We start from the raw sequence: 21,673 nt of genomic DNA on the forward strand, positions 1-21,673 counted from the left end.
CAATTCCTTATTGTTCGGTTCCAGTTCAAGGCCAAATCTGTAGCAACATTCAGCTTTAGCTAGATCTCCTCTCTTCCACAAGCAATTTCCTAGGCATATCCACGCATCCACCATATCATTTTTCAAGTGAAGAGCATCCGCCAAATGTTACTCTGCTTCCTTATTATAACCGGGAGAAACATCTAGTAGCTTTCCCTTCAAGTACAAATACATTGCTTGGTTCTCTTTCGATTGCCTCTTTTCAAGCTCGTTGGCGAAGAGAACGAGCTTAACTAGGGAGGCGATTAAGGTAACAATACCATCAGAAAGCGTATGATTATAGGACTCCTCATTGATTTTAGGGTAAGCATCCAAATTCCAAAGCTTACTTAACACTAATTTCTTCATCTGCAAATTTAATTTCATTCAATCTAATTTTTGGATATTAATATGATACAAGATTTTGCTTAAGAAGTAGAATTAAATACCGACTAGGGGTGTATATGGGTCGGGTTGATTTGAATTTTCTAAATACGAAATCAATTGTATCGGGTTTTTAAATCTACAAATTCTCAGCACGTGCATTGCACGTGTATCTCCGAGTTATATATTCATATATTTGGAAGACGATAATAATATTATGAAAATAAAAGTTAAGAGTAAATAATAAAATAAAATAAAAAATGAAGTATAAGTTTCTGTGAATGCTCAAAGTACAACAGATGAAATTGAATCTTTTTGCATTATAGCTTGACTTCTTCCAACTTGACTACAAATAATTCATATCACTCCACTAGAATTTTGGTGGTTTCCAGTTTAATACATTCACTTGCACAACAAATGTTGAAGGCTTATCTTGAAACTTTTTAGCGTGACAAAAAATGTTGTTAGAAACTTTTACAACATATGAGTATATGATGACAATAAGCTATAATTAAGTAGATTTTCGTGAATTTAAATGGAAAAATATTATATGATAGTAATAAAAACCTAATATTTTGTAAAATGTAAGTAGAATAAAGAAAATCAGTATATAAGTTATTGCTAAAACTTTAGGTCAATATTTATTCTCTTGTGATAAAGTCATCAAGATAATGAAATATCGCCTGAGTCTATGATGAATAATCAAAGTGTAATTTGATATATTTTACTCCACTAGGCTGGTTGCGCCATTTACCTTAATTATGTAATATACTTACCAAGTCAAAATACAATATCATGTAATGGAAAAAAATTGAATTATCTCTCTATAATTGCAAAAATATTTACACTTGAATTTATAGGTGAAGTCCAAATTCAAACAAGATTAATAACTTACTGATTTAGAAAAGACAATCTTATAGCTTGTATAATGTACTATCTAACAGCTTCATATGTCATATAAACAGTATATGTAAATGAATAAATGTATGAACTAGGTTTTGGGGCAAAGTTACCGGCCGCCTTGGTGCCAAGCTGCTTCCTTGGAGCCTTACCTCTGATAGATCTACAGGTTATTTACTATGTACGAGCCATCTGATTTTTATAAATTTGCTTAAAGTTGAAGGCTGGTGAAAATCTTGAAATTATGAGGAGAAGAAGAAGAAGAAGAAGAAGAAGAAGAAGAAGAAGAAGAAGAAGAAGAAGAAGAAGAAGAAGCACTTTCAATTTTTGAGAAGACCTCCTTTTTATGGCGGACTAGAGGAAATTCTATTATAGATTTTCTTACCATTTAGTAATATTGAATATTTAATTTTGCTGATCCATCAAATTTAATCTCATTTCATCTTCTTTTTTAATATTATTATGATACACGATTTTATTTACAGAGTATAATTAAATATCGACTAGGGGTGTACATAGGCTGGGTTGATTTGAATTTATAAATACCTAACCAAATGAATTTTATCGGGTTTTTAAATCTACTAGTTTCTCGGCACGTGTGTTGCACGTGTATGCCCTAGTTATGTATACATATATTTGTAAAATAATAATTAATAGTATGACAATAAAAGTTTAAAGTAAATAATTAATAAAAAAGAATAAAGTAAAAGCTTCAGTGAATGCACAAAGTACAATAGACAAACAAAAAAGATTGAAATTAGGAAGAAGAAACACATTTTGTGTGACTCGAGGAATTCTAAGTATCAACATTTTTTTTTAATGATGAAGATCAAGAAGGTAATGCCTCAGTTGGGCAATGCACATTGGCCGAATGGTGGAAAGTTTGATAAGGATTCAAGAAACTTGATCAGTTTTGCTCTCTCTACGACTATCTCTATGAAATCAATAGTAGTTGATCCAAAGAACTATATTATACTGTCTTACAGGCATGTCCTTATCCTTCCATGAATTCGGCATATACTGATCGATGGATAACAAGCTCAGGAGACACAATTGCTCCATTAGCACGAAGTTTTCGCAGAAGATACGCTCGGACTGATTTGAACTGATATTTATTTCCTTCCCACACTAAATCAAAGTAACGGCAGTAAGGATCCAACAACATCACATGATCTTCTTCTTTGATTGTAGTGTCGCGCACTCCGTAAACAGATATTTCAAAACAATTGTGGTCAGAATCACAGACAATATAGTATAATGGTATATTACTTGCATCCTTGGTGTGTTTGATACCGTCCTTGATGATTTTTTCTAAATTTTCAACATCTGCTTCACCTTGGCACAACCTACTTTCAAGCGCTTATAAGTGACGTAACAACTTCTTATTGTTCGGTTCCAGTTCAAGGCCAAATCTATAGCAACTTTAAGCTTTTGCTAGATCTCCTCTCTTCTACAAGAAATTTTCTAGGCATATCCATGCACGCACCATATCATTTTTAAAGTTAAGAGAATTCGTCAAATGTTGCTCCGCTTCCTTATTATAACCGGGAGAAACATCCAATAGCTCGTACTGTTATAGGAATCCTTTAGGGTAAGCATCCAAATTCCAAAGCTTATTGAACACTAATTTCTTCATCTGCAAATTTAATTTCATTCCATCTACTTTTTGGATGTTACTATGATACAAGATTTTGTTTAAGCAGTAGAATTAAATACCAACTTGGGGTGTATATAGGTCGGGTTGATTTGAATTTTCTAACTACCTAATCAATTGTATCGGGTTTTTAAACTGCAAATTCTTAGCACGTGACGTGTATGTCCGAGATATATATTCATATATTTGCAAGACAATATAATATTACGAAAATAAAAATTAAGAATAAATAATTAACAAAAAAAAAGAATAAATATAAGTTTCTGTGAATGCTCAAAGTACAACAGATGAAATTGAATATTTTTGCATAATAGCTTGACTTCTTCCAACCCGATTACAAATAATTCAAATCACTCCACCAGAACTTTGGTGGTTTCCAGTTTAATACATTCACTTGCACAACAAATGTTGAAAGGTTATCTTGAAACTTTTTTGTGTGACAAAAAATGTAGTTAGAAACTTTTACAACATATGTGTATATGATGACAATAAGTTATAATTAAGTAGTTTCTCGTGAATTTAAATGGAAAAATATTATATGATATTAATAAAATCCTAATATTTTGTAAAATGTAAGTAAAATAAAGAAAATCAATCTATAAGTAATTGCTAAAACTTTAGGTCAATATTTATTCTCTTGTGATAAAGTCGTCAAGATAATGAAATATCGCCTGAGTCTACGAAGATGAATAATCAAATTGTAATTTGATATATTTTACTTCACTGGGCTGGTTGCGCCATTTACCTTAATTATGTAATATAAATGCCAAGTCAAAATGCAATATCATGTAATGAAAAAAAATTGAATTATCTCTATATAATTACAAAAAGATTTACACTTGAATTTATAGGTGAAGTCCAAATTCAAACAAGATTAATAACTTACTGATTTAGAAAAAGACGAAGATCTTATAACTTGTATAATGTACTATCTAACAGCTTCATATATCATATAAACAATATATGTAAATGAATAAATGTACGAACTAGGTTTTGGAGCAAAGTTACCGGCCGCCTTTGTGCCAAGCTGCTTCCTTGAAACCTCTGACATTAGTCTTACCGCTAAACGGTTTACCGGGACAAGGCACCCGGCATAACTTAACTGCATGACTGAAATAAACATAAATAAAAATTAGCACCCCGAATAGAATGGGGCTCACCAATAGCTGATACTTGCTGAGTCCTAACGAGATGATCCGCCGTCCTGTAAATTTGCATCATGAAATGCAGGCCTCCAGAGAATATAAGGGGACGTCAGTACATTCGAATTGTACTGGTATGTAAAGCAACTGAAAGAAATAAGCATGGCACATGAAATAATAGAACTAAAACTGAAACTGTATCTGTAAGCTGAACATGAACATAGGTGTGTGTGTGTGTGTGTGTATATATATATATATATATATATATATATATGTGTGTAAAACATTTTAAGTGGGACAGCCTTAGCGTAAACGCTATGTAACCACCACGTAAGTAAGTGGCGTCTGATCTCTGCCCGACCAGCTAAGCCATCCTGTACCTTGCCGGGGTACAAGACATGAACATGAACATAAATAGATCCAATAACCTGCAATGGTTAAACATGAAAGTATCGTCCTAACTAGGCAGAGCGATCCTTTATCGTACGCTGGCATACGTAGTTTCAAGCTACCTGAGCCTTCTCGGTAATCTGTGCAACTCCCAAAACATGTATATGGATATATTTGGCTTAGTAGCCCGTGAATTATATAATCTTGACTGTAAACATGATTCGTGATTGTATTGTAACATGAAGATAAACATATAAATATAGCTTGTATGAAAGCATGGAAACATGTAGAAATTCATGAAAATAAACATAAAAGTTCATATCTTGCATTTAAGAACCTATGGAATGCAAAGTATGGGTTTTCATGGATTACAGACAAATTCTCAATAACCAAGATGGAATATCAAGAATACAATAACAAATTATCAATACAAACATGGTATATTATGGTACATGTACTTAGGGTTATCATGAATATGTCTGGAACCCTAGTTTATGGTGAACTTTCATATAATCATGGAAGAACGTGGCGTGGGGAAGAACAATGATCCCACATGTGGATAGAAACCCTACATATGTGTAAACGCTCCAAAACTTGTAATAGAATTCCAAAAGCTTAAACCTTAAGCCTTGAGATGGGTTTTCTTGAAAACCCTAGGTTAGGAATGATGAACTCTCATTAGATTACGTGAATACATGTTAGAATTGACTTGGGAGGGCTTGGAATGGCTTACCTTAATGTCTTGGATTGATGGGAGAAGAGGAACTTTGTTCTAGGGCTTGAAGAATGTGAAAAGTGGGAAATAAATCTAAACCCATGTATTTATACTTAACTGAGTCGGGAAGTTATATGGTCCATTTATACGGTCCTTATTTTGATAGACGGTTCATATAAACTGACTGTATTTAACATGGTTGAAAATTCCAGAAACTAGAATTTCCCAAACGCTAATTACGGACCGAGATATGCTCTGTATTTCAATATACGGCCACCAAGTACGATTCGTATTTCAATATACGGTCCGTATTTAAGCATTTAAAAACTTGGCAGTAACTGGAATTTTCTTTCTCTGTGATACGACCCAAAGTACAGTCCGTATCTCAAAATACGGCTAGTACTGTTGGTTGTATAATTCCTATTTTGCTGAACTGAAGCAGTTTTCAACTTGAACATTTTCCCGTCTGATTTTCTACGTCCCGAAACATGAACGTACCCTAGTTTAAAGGTATGAGGTGTTATAGTATTGATGAAATTCCATCGCTTAATTTTGCTCCTAGGCTAGTTGCTGGCCTGGTTATGACTCATGTGGAGCAGGATCTGTTTAGGAGCCTTACCTAGATGAAGCCACTTGAGTTCTATGGTACACCTGATGAGGATACGTATGAGTTTCTTGTTGATTGTCATGAGAGGATCCATAAGTTGGGGGTCGTAGAGTCGCACGGTGTTGATTATGTTGCTTTTCAGTTGCGTAGGGACGCAAAGATGTAGTGGAGGTTCTATGTGGATTGCCGACCAACTGGGTTGCCTTCTTTGACTTGGACCCAGTTTATTAGGTCTTCCTGGAGAAGTACATCCCCCGGACTCTGAGAGATAAGAGGAGAGATGAGTTCAATGGTCTGGAGCAGAGAGGGATGTCAGTTGCTGAGTATGAGTCCAGACTCCACTCCTTGGCTCTTTATGCAATTCTGTTACTCCTTACCGAGGCAAAGAGAGTGAAGAGGTTTGTCGGGGGGCTGTTTGTCACGACCCAAATATCCGTGAGTGGTACCCACACTAATTCACTTAGTGGGCGAACCAATCCCTTTAACAAACTATACAACGATTACCGATTACCAATTACCTAGCCATTTTTAGACATATCAAGAATATAAACAAAGTAACAATCATTCAAGCGTCTAGTCATGCCATAAATAAATAAAGGTGCAGAAGTTTAATTATTACAACTCCAAAATCCGAAAGTCATCGTACAAGGACTCTAAAACATACTGTCTAAAGAATGAACAACTGTCTGAAATAAACATAAATGTTTGAAGTGAAGTAGACATCAAGAAAGATCTTCAGGCGGCCTGGCATGCATAAGAGCTCACTCTCGAATATGTCGAAAACTGACCTCACGCTAAATATGAGGTCTCGTAGACTCCTCTGGATCACAATCTGCATTCAAAAGAATGCAGCAAGGTAGTATCAGTACAAACACTATGTACCGATAGATATCATTGGCCGACTAAGATTAGTATCATACATAAATCACAAAATCAATAAAATAGACAGATAGGCATAACAGCACATAACCACAAGAAATTATCAACAATAATCATCCCACTGAATTAAGATAAGCCCACACAACCAACAATCAATAAAAGTAACTCAAATCATGTAATCATCAACATAACTGTATCTCACGAATTGCCTCAACTCTGTCACATATCCGTATACACATGCTAAATGGTAATGTTTGCCCAATTAGCCACGAGTCCGATGCAATGTAATAAATAATGAAAGTATCTCAACCATGTACACACATGCTAAATGGTATTGTTTTCCCCAGATAGTCATGACCTACAGGGGACTCATGGTGTCCATGTACCACTCGCTCCAGAACTGACCTCAGATCATGAGCCCATAACTAGGCCACATCCTAACCCCTTGTCAAATGTGCCTTTTCATAATTATATTATTTTTCTCATCACAATGTATTTCCATTCCACAATCAATTAAGGAATGTGACCAATGTCACGACTCATTTCGGCTAAGCCGTGCGGGCACTTACCTTTCCCACCTCGGTAAGCAAACCCTCAACCCAACTATAAGTAAGTAATAAATAAATAAATCAATCAAGCGGAAAAGAATAAATACATAAGTCTCACAATGATATATAATAGAATAATGCGTAAATAAGGAAATGCCCCCAAGGTCTGATCTAAGTCATACAAGAGCATCTAATGAAAAATATACAATTCTGGAATAATATTACATAAATCTGTCTATGTCTCAGAATAGCAATAGTAAGACATAAAATAAGAAGAGTCTTCAAGGCAGCGAACTTCTCGTGCTCACCCTGGAAACTCCCAACAATGCTGATGACGACGATCAGCCACGAGAGATGGAAGCAGAACCAACCTGATACTCTGCATTCATAAAGGAATGCAGCAAGTGCAGGTCAGTACAAAATAACGGTACTGGTAGGTATTATCAGCCGACTAAGCATAGTGATGTGCCGGGCATTTATGGCACATTCGAGGCCTTTTTACGAGAAGTTTTACTTGTTTTTAAGCAAGTCAGTGTCTATTTAATGTGTTTTTAGTGTTTTTCAGGTAACAGAACAGATTTGGAATGAAAACAGTTGAAAGTACAGAAGTGGTCGTAAATTCAGTTTACGGACCGTATTCTCAAATACGGGCCGTATTCCATGGTCGTATTAAAGAATAAGAAGAACCAGAAAGTCAGGTTGAGGAAATGGTGATTTACGAACAACTTTTACGGATCGTATTTCACTTTACGGTCCGTATTTCAAAGCGTATTTAACCATGTGAGCATCTCGCAGAAAGTCGAAGTTTTGGAAGTTGAAAGACGACTGGGCAGTTTACGGACCATAAACCAATTTACGGTCCGTATCTTAAGAAATCGAAGTTGCTTAAAACTGGAAAGCAAGTCTAGTCGTAAACTGGTTTACGGTCCCTAAACCACTTTACGAACCGTATTTCGTATCGACGGGGACCAAAGTGCAAATCTGCAACTTTCATGTTTTCAGAACCTATAAATAGTCATTGTAGGGTTTTAATTATTATGAGTTGTCATGTTTTTGTCGCTTGACTTAGAACAATAAATACTCTCTAGTTTTTGAAGGTTCAAACATCAATTCAAGTATTATCAATTCCTCTTTTCTTCCAAAGTAAATAATTATGAATTCTTCAATTTCTTGTTCTTGTTCTTTGTCATGAGTAGCTAATTTCCCTTACTAGGGTTGTGAACCCAATTGATGGGTGATTGGGTTTGTGATTGATATACATATAATAGATTATTAGGGTTTATTTATTCTTCATTCTTCATTCATAATTAATGGTTGCAAACATTGATTAAAGCCATAAACCTTGATTTATTTGGGAAAATAATTAGAGTTGGTAAGAATAAATAACAAGGACTCAAAGCTTTAAACTTTGTTTAATAAATTCACCTAGGAATAAGAAGAATTTACTTGGCATGACTAATCGTTCTTCATAGTTACTTTTTTATATTTGGGAAAATCATAGAAAGAGATAATCTTTATTTATTGGGAAATATTAGAGATTCATATAGAGATTAGGTGCATTCATATAATGATCCATTAGAAGTATATCAAGATCAATACCCATGATCATACACTCTATCTAAAGGGGATACAACCTTAGTTTCTTTTACCATAAATTCACAACCAAAGCAATAGTTAGCAATTAGTCACTAAAAACCCAACTTTTACCAAAATCATCGGATTAAGACATTAGACCTAAATATAGCATCTTACGATTTTAGTAACCTTGTTACACCATATTCCCTGTGGGATTCGACCCCAACCTTGTTGGGTTACTATATTTGACAACGTTTGCGTTATACCATTAATAGGTGTAATTTGAGCGTATCACATAGCTAACATAATTCAGACAATAAAGCAAGATAGGCAGATAAAACAACAAGTATAAGTCAAACATAATCAAAGCCAAGTACATGTCATCGCCTAAGTAGAGCATCTAATCCCAAATGTGCCAAGCCTCAATATATCAAATTATAATCCAGCATCACAAGTACAACACCAAATAATCTAAATGTAAGTCGTGATGCAAAGCAATGCAATAATGTACGGATGCAATGTAATGCCATGCAATGCTATGTACACATGTACTTCGGACGAAAATATTGACATCTCGGTAGCACAACCCAAGGTGACTCGCAAAGTCTAAGTGCCGCTCATCCCGGATCTTTTCCCAACAGACAGACGAGATCCCGGATCTTTGCCCACGGGGGCTTCTCATCAGCACCACCCTGGGGGACCCGCGGAGTCCATGCACTCACTCAATCCACGATTCTGAAACTAACATTAGATTCGGACTCTCACGTCACTCTCATTTTAAAATTGAGCCGAGCTCATCACAGTGTTTCATCAAGTACCAACAGTGTCTCAACAGTATATCATGAAGAATGAGAGTGTGTGCAATGCATACATCAATATCAATAATCATGCTCAATATCACAAGTACCAACAATGGGCACGCCAACATTATCATGAAAGACTACACAACTCATATAAAAGGCTATCCGCATATCAATATCAATCAGTAAGATACCACAATATCACAATCAAGATGGAACAATAGATTCCAATATCTACTAACAGCACGTAGCATCAAGCCAACACAATGAAACAGTCAAATCACAAAACAACGGGGTGGAGCCCCAATCACGCAACAGGGCCCAACCTAAGACAATATCCAACCCAACTTCATACCTGAAGGTTTACATGCTTTATCCGATAATATAATCTAAATATATGCTTCGCTATACGAAGTCTCACCAAGGGTAAGCCATAACCTACCTAGATGGCCGAACAACAAATACCGACAAATCACTCTTTCGCCTTCCCCTCCCACTGAGTCTCAAGATCAATAAAGTCTAGGCATATTAGAAATCTAGATTAGAAATCATGAAGAACGATACTAATATTGCTACCATTCAATTTAGGTCAAATCCAACCCTAGAATTTGGGGAAACGGGCCCCACAAGGTCAAAACGGAAAATTCTGGAGTAAAATATCAAATTAAGTACTAGGTGATCATAACCCAACAACTAATTGCTAATTTAACTCATGGACTCCCCTAATTTTGAAATTGAAGTAAAACCCCCAATTTTGGGTATAAACCCTAACTCTTTGATTCAAGAATTCAACTCTAATAATGGAAGATAAATGATCAATAACCTTAGATTCATCAAAATCTAGCATCAACTCCATCAATTTCATTATTAATAAGCTTAGATAGAAAGACCACCAAACCCACTTTTAATCTTCCATTACTAAGGAATTGATAAGGAAAGAGGAATTCTAAGATGATTCGGATTAATGAAATAGCAAAAGGATTATGAGAACTTACCACCAAGAATCTTCACTAGTAATCTCCAAGAACAGATCCTAAGAGCTCTATTTTCGTAATGGCATTAAATGAGGGACTAATGGTTTTTAACACTTCATTAATTGAACTCACTGCCTGTCACCCACTTCCACGACACCTAGGCCGCTACAGCGGTCAAGCCCAAATGGCCTGAATCGTTCCAGTGGCAGGGTGACCGCTCCAGCGGTACCGCTGCAGTGGTGCTGGTGAAGCCAAAGCGGGCACCAGACACCAGAAATCCACCCAAGTTTCACAATTCAATCCGATTTTTTGACTAATTTCCGATGCCATCTGCTCACATACCATACACATAGAGAAACATAAAAATACGCTACGAATGAGCTCGTGGCCTCTAAATTCCCAACGGAGGTCTTGTTGACTGAGTCAACCCCCAATACCTTAATTTCAATTTTCCAACCCAAGTCCCAAAATGCATCCGAGTGCATTGAGAATCGAATCATATATACACACAAGTTCTGAACGACCATCCGGACCTCTCAAAATCAACGGATTTCCAAAAAAAGGTCTGTTACCCAAAAGTTAACTTTGGGTCAACTCTTTTTCACTTTAAGCCCATATTTCATAAAAAGTTGCCCAAATCCGATCTAGACACCTCGGGAAGCATGCCAACTATTTCAAAAGTAGGCTAACCAAGCTCGAAAAAGGGCGAAAAGACCGAAAAGACTATAACGACCAAACGGGTCATTACATCAGATACCAATTGAACCGTCGCTCGTTCTCGAGCGAAGAAGAGAAAAAAAGCGGGAAATACCTGAATCAGTGCACAACTAGGGATATCGGCTACGCATGTCGGACTCGGTCTCCCAAGTAGCCTCCTCAACAAAACGGTGCTTCCATTGCACCTTCACAGAAGCAATCTCTTTCGACCTCAACTTTCGAACCTACCTATCCAAGATCGCGATAGGCTCCTCCTCATAAGTCAAATTCTCATCAAGTAATATAGAATCCCAACGAACAATGTAGGTACCGTCGGCATGGTACTTCTTCAGCATTGAAACATGAAAAATTGGATGAACTCCCGCCAAGCCTGGGGGCAATGCCAATTCATAAGTTACATCACCCACACGGTCAACAATCTCAAATGGACCAATATACTTGGGGCTCAACTTTCCCCTCTTACCAAACCTCATAACACCCTTCATGGGTGAAACCTTTAATAGAACCTGGTCACCAACAGCAAACTCCAAATCCCGAACTTTTCGGTCCGCATACATCTTTTTCCGACTCTGAATTACCAAAAGCTTGGCCTGAATAACTCTCACTCTATCAAGGGACTCTCTCAAAAGATCCGTACTCCAAGGTCGAGCCTCGAACCCATCAAACCAACTAACCGGAGATCTACATCTCCTACCATATAAAGCCTCAAAAGGCGTCATGCCAATACTTGAATGGTAGTTATTATTGTACGCAAACCCTACCAATGGTAAGTGTTGATTCCAATAACCACCAAAATCAATCACACGCTCTTAACATATCCTCGAGCACCTAGTTGGTCCTCTCGGACTGGCCATCGATCTGGGGATGAAAAGTTGTACTGAGATCCAGTTGGGTACCCAATTCCTCATGAAACGCCCTCCAGAATCATGAAGTGAAGATACTACCCCGATCAGATACAACTTGGCTAACTTCTCGGCGGTATAAGGAACCTGAACTGGAACAAAGTGAGCGGACTTGGTCAACCAATCAACTATCACCCAAATAGAGTTAAACTTGCCCAGGGTCTTTGGAAGACCCACAACAAAATCCATGGTAATCCTCTCCCACTTTCACTCGGGAATGGGCATCAAGCACACCACCGGGTTCTTTGGTGCTCATACTTTACCTGCTGACAATTACCACACTTAGCTACGAAATCAACTATATCTCTCTTCATCCGATGCCACCAATAGTGCTATCTCAAATCACGGTACATCTTAGTCGCCCCCGAATGAACGGAATAGCGAGAGCTATGAGCCTCAGACAAGATCAACTGAATTAAATCACCAACACGAGGAACGTACACGTGTCCGTTAATCCTCAAAATGCCATCAGAATCAATCGCGGGCTCCTTAGCTTCACCTCTCAAAACTCTATCTCGAATCTTGCTCAACTGAGCATCCTGAAACTGATGAGTCCTGATTCGATCTAATAAAAATGACCTTGCCTCTACACAAGCCAAAATCCTGCCAAGGGCTGAAATATCAAGGCGAACGAAATTGTTGGCCAGAGTCTGAACTTCCATGGCCAACGGACGCTCGGAAACAATCAATCGAGCTAAACTCCTCATACTATTTCCTTGTGACTCAAGGCATCATCTATCACATTGGCTTTCTCGGGATGATAAAGAATTGAGATGTCATTGTCCTTCAGGAGCTCCATCCATCGGCGCTGCCTGGAATTAAGATCTCTCTGGGTAAACACATGCTGAAGACTACGGTGATCGGTGAAAACCTTACAATGAATACCGTACAAATAATGCTTCCAAATCTTCAAAGGGAAGACCACGGCCAACAACTCCAAATCAGGGTAGGGTAATTTTTCTCATGAATCTTCAACTGACGGGAAGCATAAGCTATCACTCTACCCTCCTACATCAACACAGCACCCAAACCCATACGGGAGGCATCACACTAGACCGCGAAATCCTTACCCTCCACTGGTAATGCTAAGATCGGGGCTGAAGTCAAAAGAAGCTTGAGCTTTTGAAAGCTCTCCTCACAATCATGTGACCACTGGAAGTGTCACGACCCAACCAGAGGGCCATGATGGGGACCTAGAACTACCCTACCGAGCACCTCTGAACATGCATTTCATAATCATCTCTAGGTGGACCCCAAAGATAGCTCATGGGTACTATGATCTGTAAGGGCATATGTCGCAAGATAACGACACGTTTCTATATAATTATCAACAATTATGCTCATAGTCACAAGCCGACAAGGCTGCTAAAATATTATATAACAATATGAACTAATAAGGTTAGGGGACATCTAGCTACATACATCTATCTAAGAGCCTCTATATAGAATACAGGAATCCATAAAGACAGGGCAGAACTCTGGCATGCCCAAGTATATACACAAAGAGTAATACCAATAGACTGCGGTTCCGAAGCAAATAGACTGCTCCTAGAACTCCATTGATGAAGCTCCTAAGGATCAGATCCGTCTCTCTGCTTCCCTGCGGCCATGGACGTAGTGTCAGCAAGAAAGGACGTTAGTACGAGCAATGTACTGAGTATGTAAGGCATGAATAGTAACATGATAAAAGCAGGAAGAATAGCGTAAGATACAAAAACCGTTTATACCTCATGATACCTTTTAAGACATTCGTCATGCCTGCCTAACCTTTTTCTAGAAGAAACATTTCATATATCTACATACGTACCCATACAGTACCATACAATATAATACAATATCGTACCCGGCCATATAGACTCGGAATTATCCATACCCGACCATAGTAAGGTTCGATAATATCTGTACCCGGCCATAGTAAGGCTCGGTAACATCTGTACCCAACTGCAGTGGTATGCGCTCAATCGATATCATACCCAGCCATATAAGCTCGGTAGTATCCGTACCCGGCCATAGTAAGGCTCAGTATCATAAAATAGCTATATACATATATAATATAAATAGCATGCATGAGAGCCTAAATAAGAGCTACTACTTTATCAGAGTGACGTAAGGTCGGTAACCTCCAATGTGTCATTATGGAATCATCGTTATCGCTATATCTCACCTCGAAGGAGCAAGCAACATAAGGTGAGATCAACAACAATGAATAAAATCAAGAAAATCATGAAACAAACTCCATAATCTCATAATAACGTCAAGTCCATAAGCTTTGGAATCTTTAGAATGGGATCATCACCATCATCATTATCATCATAGAAAACATCTATCTTTAGTATCATAAGAACTTTGAGAATCATGAACTTCTAGCTTTTGAGAATAAGGATGTTATGGAAAACATGTGTGGATTCATAAGAAAAGAATCATGCCTTTAGAAAGAAAGGGATTTAGCCTTAACATACCTTTTCGATCTCCTTAACCACTTAACGCTTATCACTACTAAAAAACTGCTGAAAAACGACCTACTAAAACCGACCTCAGTGAGGTCGCTAAATATTGCGACCTCATGAGGTCCGTATAAGCATGCTTTTAATTTTATAATTTTTTTTCTTTAAAAGACCGACTTCCTGAAGTCGGTAATTTAATAATAAATTCCACAAAACACATGACTGACCTCAATAGGTCGCAAAGTTGTCATGCTAAACAATACCGACTACACGAGGTCGGTAAATATTTTTAAAAAATTAAATATATATTTAATTGGGCGACCTCATGTGGTCGGAATGCATAATTAAAAAAAAAATCTAAAAACAATTTTTCAATTACCGACCACACGAGGTCGGAACATTTTAAAATAAAAATAATTAAATTACGGTAACCGACCTCATGAGGTCGCTAAATCAAATTAATATCACATACCTAACACCACTTTTCCCCATTTTTCATTTCCCCCTCTTTTCATTGCCTCGATTTCAGCCATCGCCGCCTATCGCCGCCCATCGCCCACCGTCTGTAGCCCAGTTCCCGACGTCGCCGTTTCCGGCGCCGTCCACCGTCCAACCGAGGTATTTTTTTTCCTTTTTGGTCGGTTTTCCAACAGTTTTTGTGATTTGTCACAGAATTTTTAAACATATGTCGTTTTCCTTCTCCTAAATATACAAACATACATACATGCCCCCCCCTTATTCATTACCATATAGTACCAATTATTTTTCTCCTCTCCATCTCCGTTTTTAGGGATTCAGTTCCACTGCTTTGTTGAGTCAATTTGCTGATTTCGGGATCGACTTTCCATTCTTGATTCCTCAAGTAGATTAATGTGAAATTTCTATGAGATTGTTATTCAGTTCCTAGCCATTTAAGGTATTTATTCTTGACAGCTTCCTCTTCTTTTAGGATTAGGTTTTAGTTCTAGGGTTAGGTTTTAACTCTGTTCTGAAGATTAAGGTCTATTAACCCCCCCCCCCCCCATTCCATTAACATTAGGTTTTAATTCTGTATGAAGATTTTGATTGATTAAAATGGAAAGTTGGTAATTTTTTTAATTTCTGTGAAGGGGTAATAATTTGATGGACCATTTGATTTACTTTCCATTCTCAGATACTACGCCTGGTGGCTGAAAATTAGCATTGGTAGATTTACTCACGTTTAATGTGCGAACTTAGCTTGTTTGGATAGTGTCGTACTACTCTATCGAACAGTTAAGGTTAGTACTTCGTACTACTCTTTCTTATTTCTCATTGCTTAATATGCTCTTTGTTTACTTTCCAATATATGGCACATCATGTTTATTTATCAAATGGTAAATTACTCGTTTCAACTCACTCAATTTTGCTCCACTTTGAACTCTTGGTTTTAGTGCTTTGTTGATGTATGCTAGCAGATTTCTACAAATTCCATTCTATGCTATTTTTAAAAAATAAATTAAACCTTGTACCCATTTGGTGTTGGGTATTAACAATTTCAAATCTTGTGTAATTTGTGTAGATGGAATCTCGATATATTTTAATGTTTAAATTAAACAGTTGGATGTCTTGTGTAATTTGTGAACAAATGATGGTAGAGGGGGGATGAGGCAAGAATTTATGGATGGTGTCATTGCTTTTGTTGAATATGCAATGACACTAGAACCTTTTATAATAGAAGGCTTGGTTAGGTGTCCTTGTGAGAAATGCGCATGTAGGAATTATGAGACACCAGAGATTGTTAGGCTTCATCTCTATACCCACGGCTTTCAATCAAATTATACAGTGTGGACTAGTCATGGAGAAACGGATCTTTTGGTTTGGGAGGATTTCAAAACTTTGTTGTTGGCGAAGGTAGTAGGTCGGCAGAACCTGATGTCCAAAATTATAACATGCACAACATGATTCAGGATGCTTATGGGATGCATTCCGATTTTGAATCCGGTAACCATGTTGAAGAAGATCCTAATGAGGAAGCTAGTCATTTTTTTGAACAGTTGAAAGATGCTAGTCGGCCTTTGTGTGACGGGAGTCCGCACTCTCAATTGTCTATTGCTGTTAGATTAATAAGTATCAAAGCAGATTGGAATGTTCCTCAAGGGGCAATGGATGCTGTGATTAGCCTTATACGTGAATTAGTTGACCCGAATCTAGAGATACCTGTTAGCTACTACAAGGCAAAGAGATTGGTGTCAAAGTTAGGACTCTCGTCCTACAGAATTGATTGTTGTGAAAATGGATGCATGTTATATTATAAGGATGATGTCGGTCTAGAATCTTGTAAGTTTTGTGGCAGAGCTCGTTTTAAGCGGACTCGTAGCGGGAAGAGAGTTGCTTTTAAGGCGATGCATTACTTACCTCTTATACCAAGGTTAAAGAGATTGTACGCATCAAATAGCTCTGCTTCTCATATGAGATGGCATAGTGAGAATAGAAGGCCGCCTGGTGTTATGTGTCATCCATCAGATGGAGAAGCTTGGAAGCATTTTGATAGAACATATCCAGACTTCGCAGCTGAACCACGGAACATTAGGTTGGGTTTATGTTCAGATGGATTCACTCCACATTCTGTTTCTCTTCGCTCCTATTCTTGTGGCTTTGTTTTCTTAACACCGTATAATCTTCCACCCGAGTTGTGTATGACTAGTCCATATATATTCCTAAATTGCATCATTCCTGGCCCGCGTAATCCAAAAGTTTTGATTGATGTATACTTGCAACCTTTGATTGATGAGTTGAAACTGTTGTGGGTTGAAGGGGTTGACACGTTTGATGTATCGCGTAGGCAGAACTTTAATTTGCGGGCCACGTTAATGTGGACTATTAATGACTTTCCCGCTTACGGAATGTTGTCTGGGTGGATGACAGCTGGAAAGTTAGCTTGTCCTTACTGCATGGAAAATACTAAATCTTTCACTTTAAAATATGGCCATAAAAATTCATGGTTTGATTGCCACCGTCAGTTCTTGCCAATGGATCATGAGTTTCGAAGTATGAAAAATGCATTTAGGAAGAACACAATTGAACGAAATTGTCCACCTCCAAGACTGTCGGGAGAGGATATTTGGGAGAGGGTTCAAAACTTTCCGAAGGTTACTGAAGAAGCACCGTACAAGTTCGATGGGTATGGGTTAGCACATAACTGGACTAAGCAAAGCATATTTTGGGAGTTACCATATTGGAAAGATAATCTTCTCCGACATAATCTTGATGTCATGCATATTGAAAAAAATTACTTTGATAACTTGTTCAACACAGTGATGGATGTTAAGGGCAAGACAAAAGACAATGCAAAGGCAAGAATGGACGTACAGGAATACTGTAAGCGAAAAGAGTTATGGTTACAGGACAAACAGAACAGAGTCTTCAAGCCTAAGGCTGGTTATTCATTCACAATGGAGCAAAAGCGAAAGATTTGTCAGTGGGTCCAGAACTTGAAGATGCCTGATGGGTATGCATCAAATTTGGGAAAACGTGTCGATATGGAGCAAGGAAAGTTACATGGGATGAAAAGTCATGATTGTCACGTTTTCATGGAAACTTTACTCCCCATTGCATTTAGTGGCTTGCCTACCCGAATCTGGAAACCTATGACAGAAATTAGTTTGTTCTTCAAAGACTTGTGTTCTAGCACGTTGAGGGTAGACAACCTAGAACGGATGCATAAGAATATTCCTGTAATCACAAATAAGTTGGAGAAGATTCTACCACCGGGGTTCTTCGATGTGATGGAACATCTTCCAATTCACCTTGCGGAGGAAGCCAGACTCGGAGGCCCAGTTCAATGTCGGTGGATGTATCCTTTTGAGAGGTAATGAGTCTAAATTTTTATTTATTCCTATCAAATTGTTTAATTTAAAAACTCACGCTTAATATAATATTATGCAGGACTATTGGCAGGTCTAAGCGAGGTATCATGCAGAGACATAGAGTGGAGGGCTCAATTTGCGAAGCATATCTTGCTAAAGAAACATCTCATTTTTGTTCTTACTACTTTGGAGACGATGTTCCTTGCTTGCGAAACAGGCCCAATCGGCACTACGACGGAGGTGTCAATGATGCTTTCGCGAAGCCGATATCTATCTTCAATCGACCGGGTACGGCATCAAAAAAACGTAAAAACAGAGAATTGAATGATATGGAGTTTAAGTCTGCGTTGACACACGTCTTGCTGAATTGCCCGGAAGTTCAATCATATTATGAGTAAGTTGCTATTATATTGCACTAATAATACGAAGGCATAACGACTAACTCTGTTGCCATTATGTTGGGCAGTTACTTTGTACAGATAAAAGACGAGTCTCAAGTGTACGAACAGTTTGCAACGTGGTTCAAAGATTACGTAAGTGTTATATGGGTTTTTCATAAAGCTATCTTAAAAAAAAAAAAGTGCTCGTTCTGATATTGCTAAATTATTATTTCTTAACTACGAATAGGTACATAGTACACAATATGGTTACCATGACCAATTTTTGAAAGACATATCTTGGGGACCCGATAGCGTCTATTCTATGGACAAATATGTGGTAAACGGTTTCAAGTTTACTACCGAAGAACACTCCAATCATATGAAAACTAACAATAGTGGGGTTTGGGTTAAAGGTGGTGATGGAAACCAAACGGGGGTTGATTATTATGGTGTAATCAAGGAGATCCTAGAACTGGAGTTTTCTGGTTTTCAAGTAAAGAAAATTGTACTTTTTCGGTGCAAGTGGTTCGATCCAACGCCAAATAGAGGTACGAGGGAATTCAAGCAGTATAACATCACCGAAGTAAACCACACAAGGGAATACGGGGCTTATGATCCTTTTATTATTGCACAAAACGTTAGGCAAGTGTACTATGCCCCTTATCCCTTGCGCCCAGATAAGTCTGCTTGGTGGGTGGTAATTAAAACCAAGCCTGTGGGTCGAGTGGAAGTGGAGAATGTGTTGCCTGTTGCGTTCCAAGCTGACGACGTATCAAGTGTCCACCGAACAGTTGACAATGACTTAGAAAAGGATTTAGAGCATCCAGAACACATATTAGAAGAAATTGATATAGAAGAAATTAATCCGGAGGTGAATGAGCCTAATGATGGAAATGAAACAACCGATGAGGAAGAATGGTCAGAAGAGGGAGACGGTGATGATGACGAATAGCCAACACTTTCTTTTGCAGCAGCCGGCTTACATACCTTTGTTGTTGTGGCTTATGTTGTGAGTATGTTGTTTATCCGTATCATGATCCCCGTTTATCTTCGCTGAATGTTTGTGTTTTTTTCTTTGTTTTACTTAAACATACTCTGTTGTTTTTAGGATTTCTGCGAATGAATTAATAAATTTTGATAAACTGTTTCTTTGAAGTGCAAATCTGTTGTCCATCTGCTGCACCGGATCTCCAACTCCTGCAGCGAACTGAGGAAAACCAACAAGATTAGATTCATTTCTGAAATTATCCTATTCTTTCAGGTGTTTTCAGGTTTTGGGTTTGTGCACAAGATTACAACATTTGAGAAGACTGCAGGATTCCAGGTATTTATGCTTCATAAGAGTGGTTTAACCAAATTTGATCAGTGTCAATATGCTTGTTGACCTCCTAATTAGCTGACAAGTCCTTCGCATCTTTGAACCATCTTGTGCTCTAGTGTCAATATGCTTGGCTGTACTGTGTAATTTAGTTGGCTAAAATTAAGATGGTTATAACTAGTAGCCTAGGATTTGTGAGCTTATTTTTAAATTACATATGGTTGTTTGGTAATGTGTAATTTAGTTGGTTAAAATTGAGATGGTTGGGTTATAGTTTAAATTACATATGGTTCAGCAATTAATGAATTTCTATTATTTTGTTTGGGGAAAACTATATCTCTAAATTTTCATAGCAAACTCAATTTGTGTGCCAGAGAAATACTTATTACTAGCTACTACTTATTTTTCATGCACGACAGTTGACAGATTTTTTTCTCTTGCATGCATTAGGTACTTGATTCTGGAACTGGGACCATGTACCCTTAAAATCACATATTCTGCCCATACAGATCTGAGTGTGAAGTTTCAGGTATGAATGATCTCTATCTCCCTCTCCAAGTTCTTCCTAATCTACAACAGAGTGTGCAGTATATTACTGCTGCCTGCAGTTATGAACCAACTTTGCATCAATTTACTTCTCTTCAAAACACCAGCCACCATACTACCACTGATGCCTTCAGAAGAATTAAAAAATATATGTGCCAACCCTTTTCCCACCAAACAGCCCCTGATGAAAAGAGTCCAGCTGCAGCCCCATATGCAGTCAAGATTGCATGAAACCTCTTTCCTTGATTACAATTCACTCCAAAGGTCAAATTAGAAGATCACCTTTTCTACATGAGCAGTAGATATCATAAGAATTCAACCAAAGGTCAAATTTGCACATTCATCTTTCTTTTTTTTTTTTTTTTTCTTGGTAAAAGAAGATGATCATAGAATGGGTCCCTTTATTGTGCTGTGTTTTTCCTTTACAGCTGTAAGCAAAAAATAAAGTATGTGGAATAGGGAAATTAAGGCAAAGAGAAGGAAGGCTTGTTTTTACTTTTACTTTTAATTATAGTGTGGAGAGATTTTTGCCTAATTACTTTATTTATGAAACAATAACAAGTACTCCTACTATAAGACAGAACAAAAAAAAAATAGACCAAGTCAAAAAGCTGGTGGTTTGAGTAGAGACAAAATCATCAAAACGAAGATCAAAGTTTTTTTCCACTACCAGTGTAGTGTAGCTAGTACCCTGGCCTTATCGTATTATTCAACAATTATTGGTGGGGGACTCGACACTGATCTCATCGACAATTATTGGTGGGGGCTTCTATTTCAGTTTTTAACTCGATTATTGCTCTGTATTCACTTATGGTGCAATGATTTCAGGCCTCTGATTGGATGTTGAATTCAGTTCTGTTCTACGTGGAGTTCTAACTGCAATAATTAATAACCTTCTATCCCATGTATTTTAGAACTTTCTCTGGATTCATTTCTAATATATATATATTTTT

General features: G+C 37.6%; 1 protein-coding gene and 1 long non-coding RNA gene across 2 annotated transcripts; both read left to right on the forward strand.

The window, feature by feature from the left end:
• The first annotated feature begins 15,030 nt into the window (after positions 1-15,030).
• LOC132043082 (uncharacterized) lies at positions 15,031-16,200 on the forward strand. The gene is made up of 4 exons (XR_009411660.1): positions 15,031-15,267; positions 15,440-15,565; positions 15,803-15,908; positions 16,190-16,200. It is a non-coding gene; the product is annotated as an uncharacterized LOC132043082 (long non-coding RNA).
• Positions 16,201-16,255: 55 nt separating this feature from the next.
• LOC132043081 (uncharacterized) lies at positions 16,256-19,825 on the forward strand. The gene is made up of 4 exons (XM_059433573.1): positions 16,256-18,478; positions 18,556-18,870; positions 18,943-19,009; positions 19,104-19,825. The coding sequence occupies exons 1-4, from the start codon at positions 16,560-16,562 to the stop codon at positions 19,806-19,808; spliced, it is 3,006 nt and encodes a 1,001-aa protein (XP_059289556.1). The 5' UTR covers positions 16,256-16,559; the 3' UTR covers positions 19,809-19,825.
• Positions 19,826-21,673: the final 1,848 nt, after the last annotated feature.

This window comes from Lycium ferocissimum, unplaced genomic scaffold (assembly GCF_029784015.1).
Source record: "Lycium ferocissimum isolate CSIRO_LF1 unplaced genomic scaffold, AGI_CSIRO_Lferr_CH_V1 ctg2090, whole genome shotgun sequence".
Lineage (NCBI taxonomy): Eukaryota > Viridiplantae > Streptophyta > Magnoliopsida > Solanales > Solanaceae > Lycium > Lycium ferocissimum.

Excerpts from the sequence above, each read along its gene's own strand:
- LOC132043081 (XM_059433573.1), top strand. The coding sequence starts at position 16,560 with ATGCACAACATGATTCAGGATGCTTATGGGATGCATTCCGATTTTGAA. Across the intron at positions 18,871-18,942 it reads GAAGTTCAATCATATTATGA|TTACTTTGTACAGATAAAAG; the intron begins GTAAGTTGCTAT and ends TATGTTGGGCAG. Across the intron at positions 19,010-19,103 it reads CAACGTGGTTCAAAGATTAC|GTACATAGTACACAATATGG; the intron begins GTAAGTGTTATA and ends AACTACGAATAG.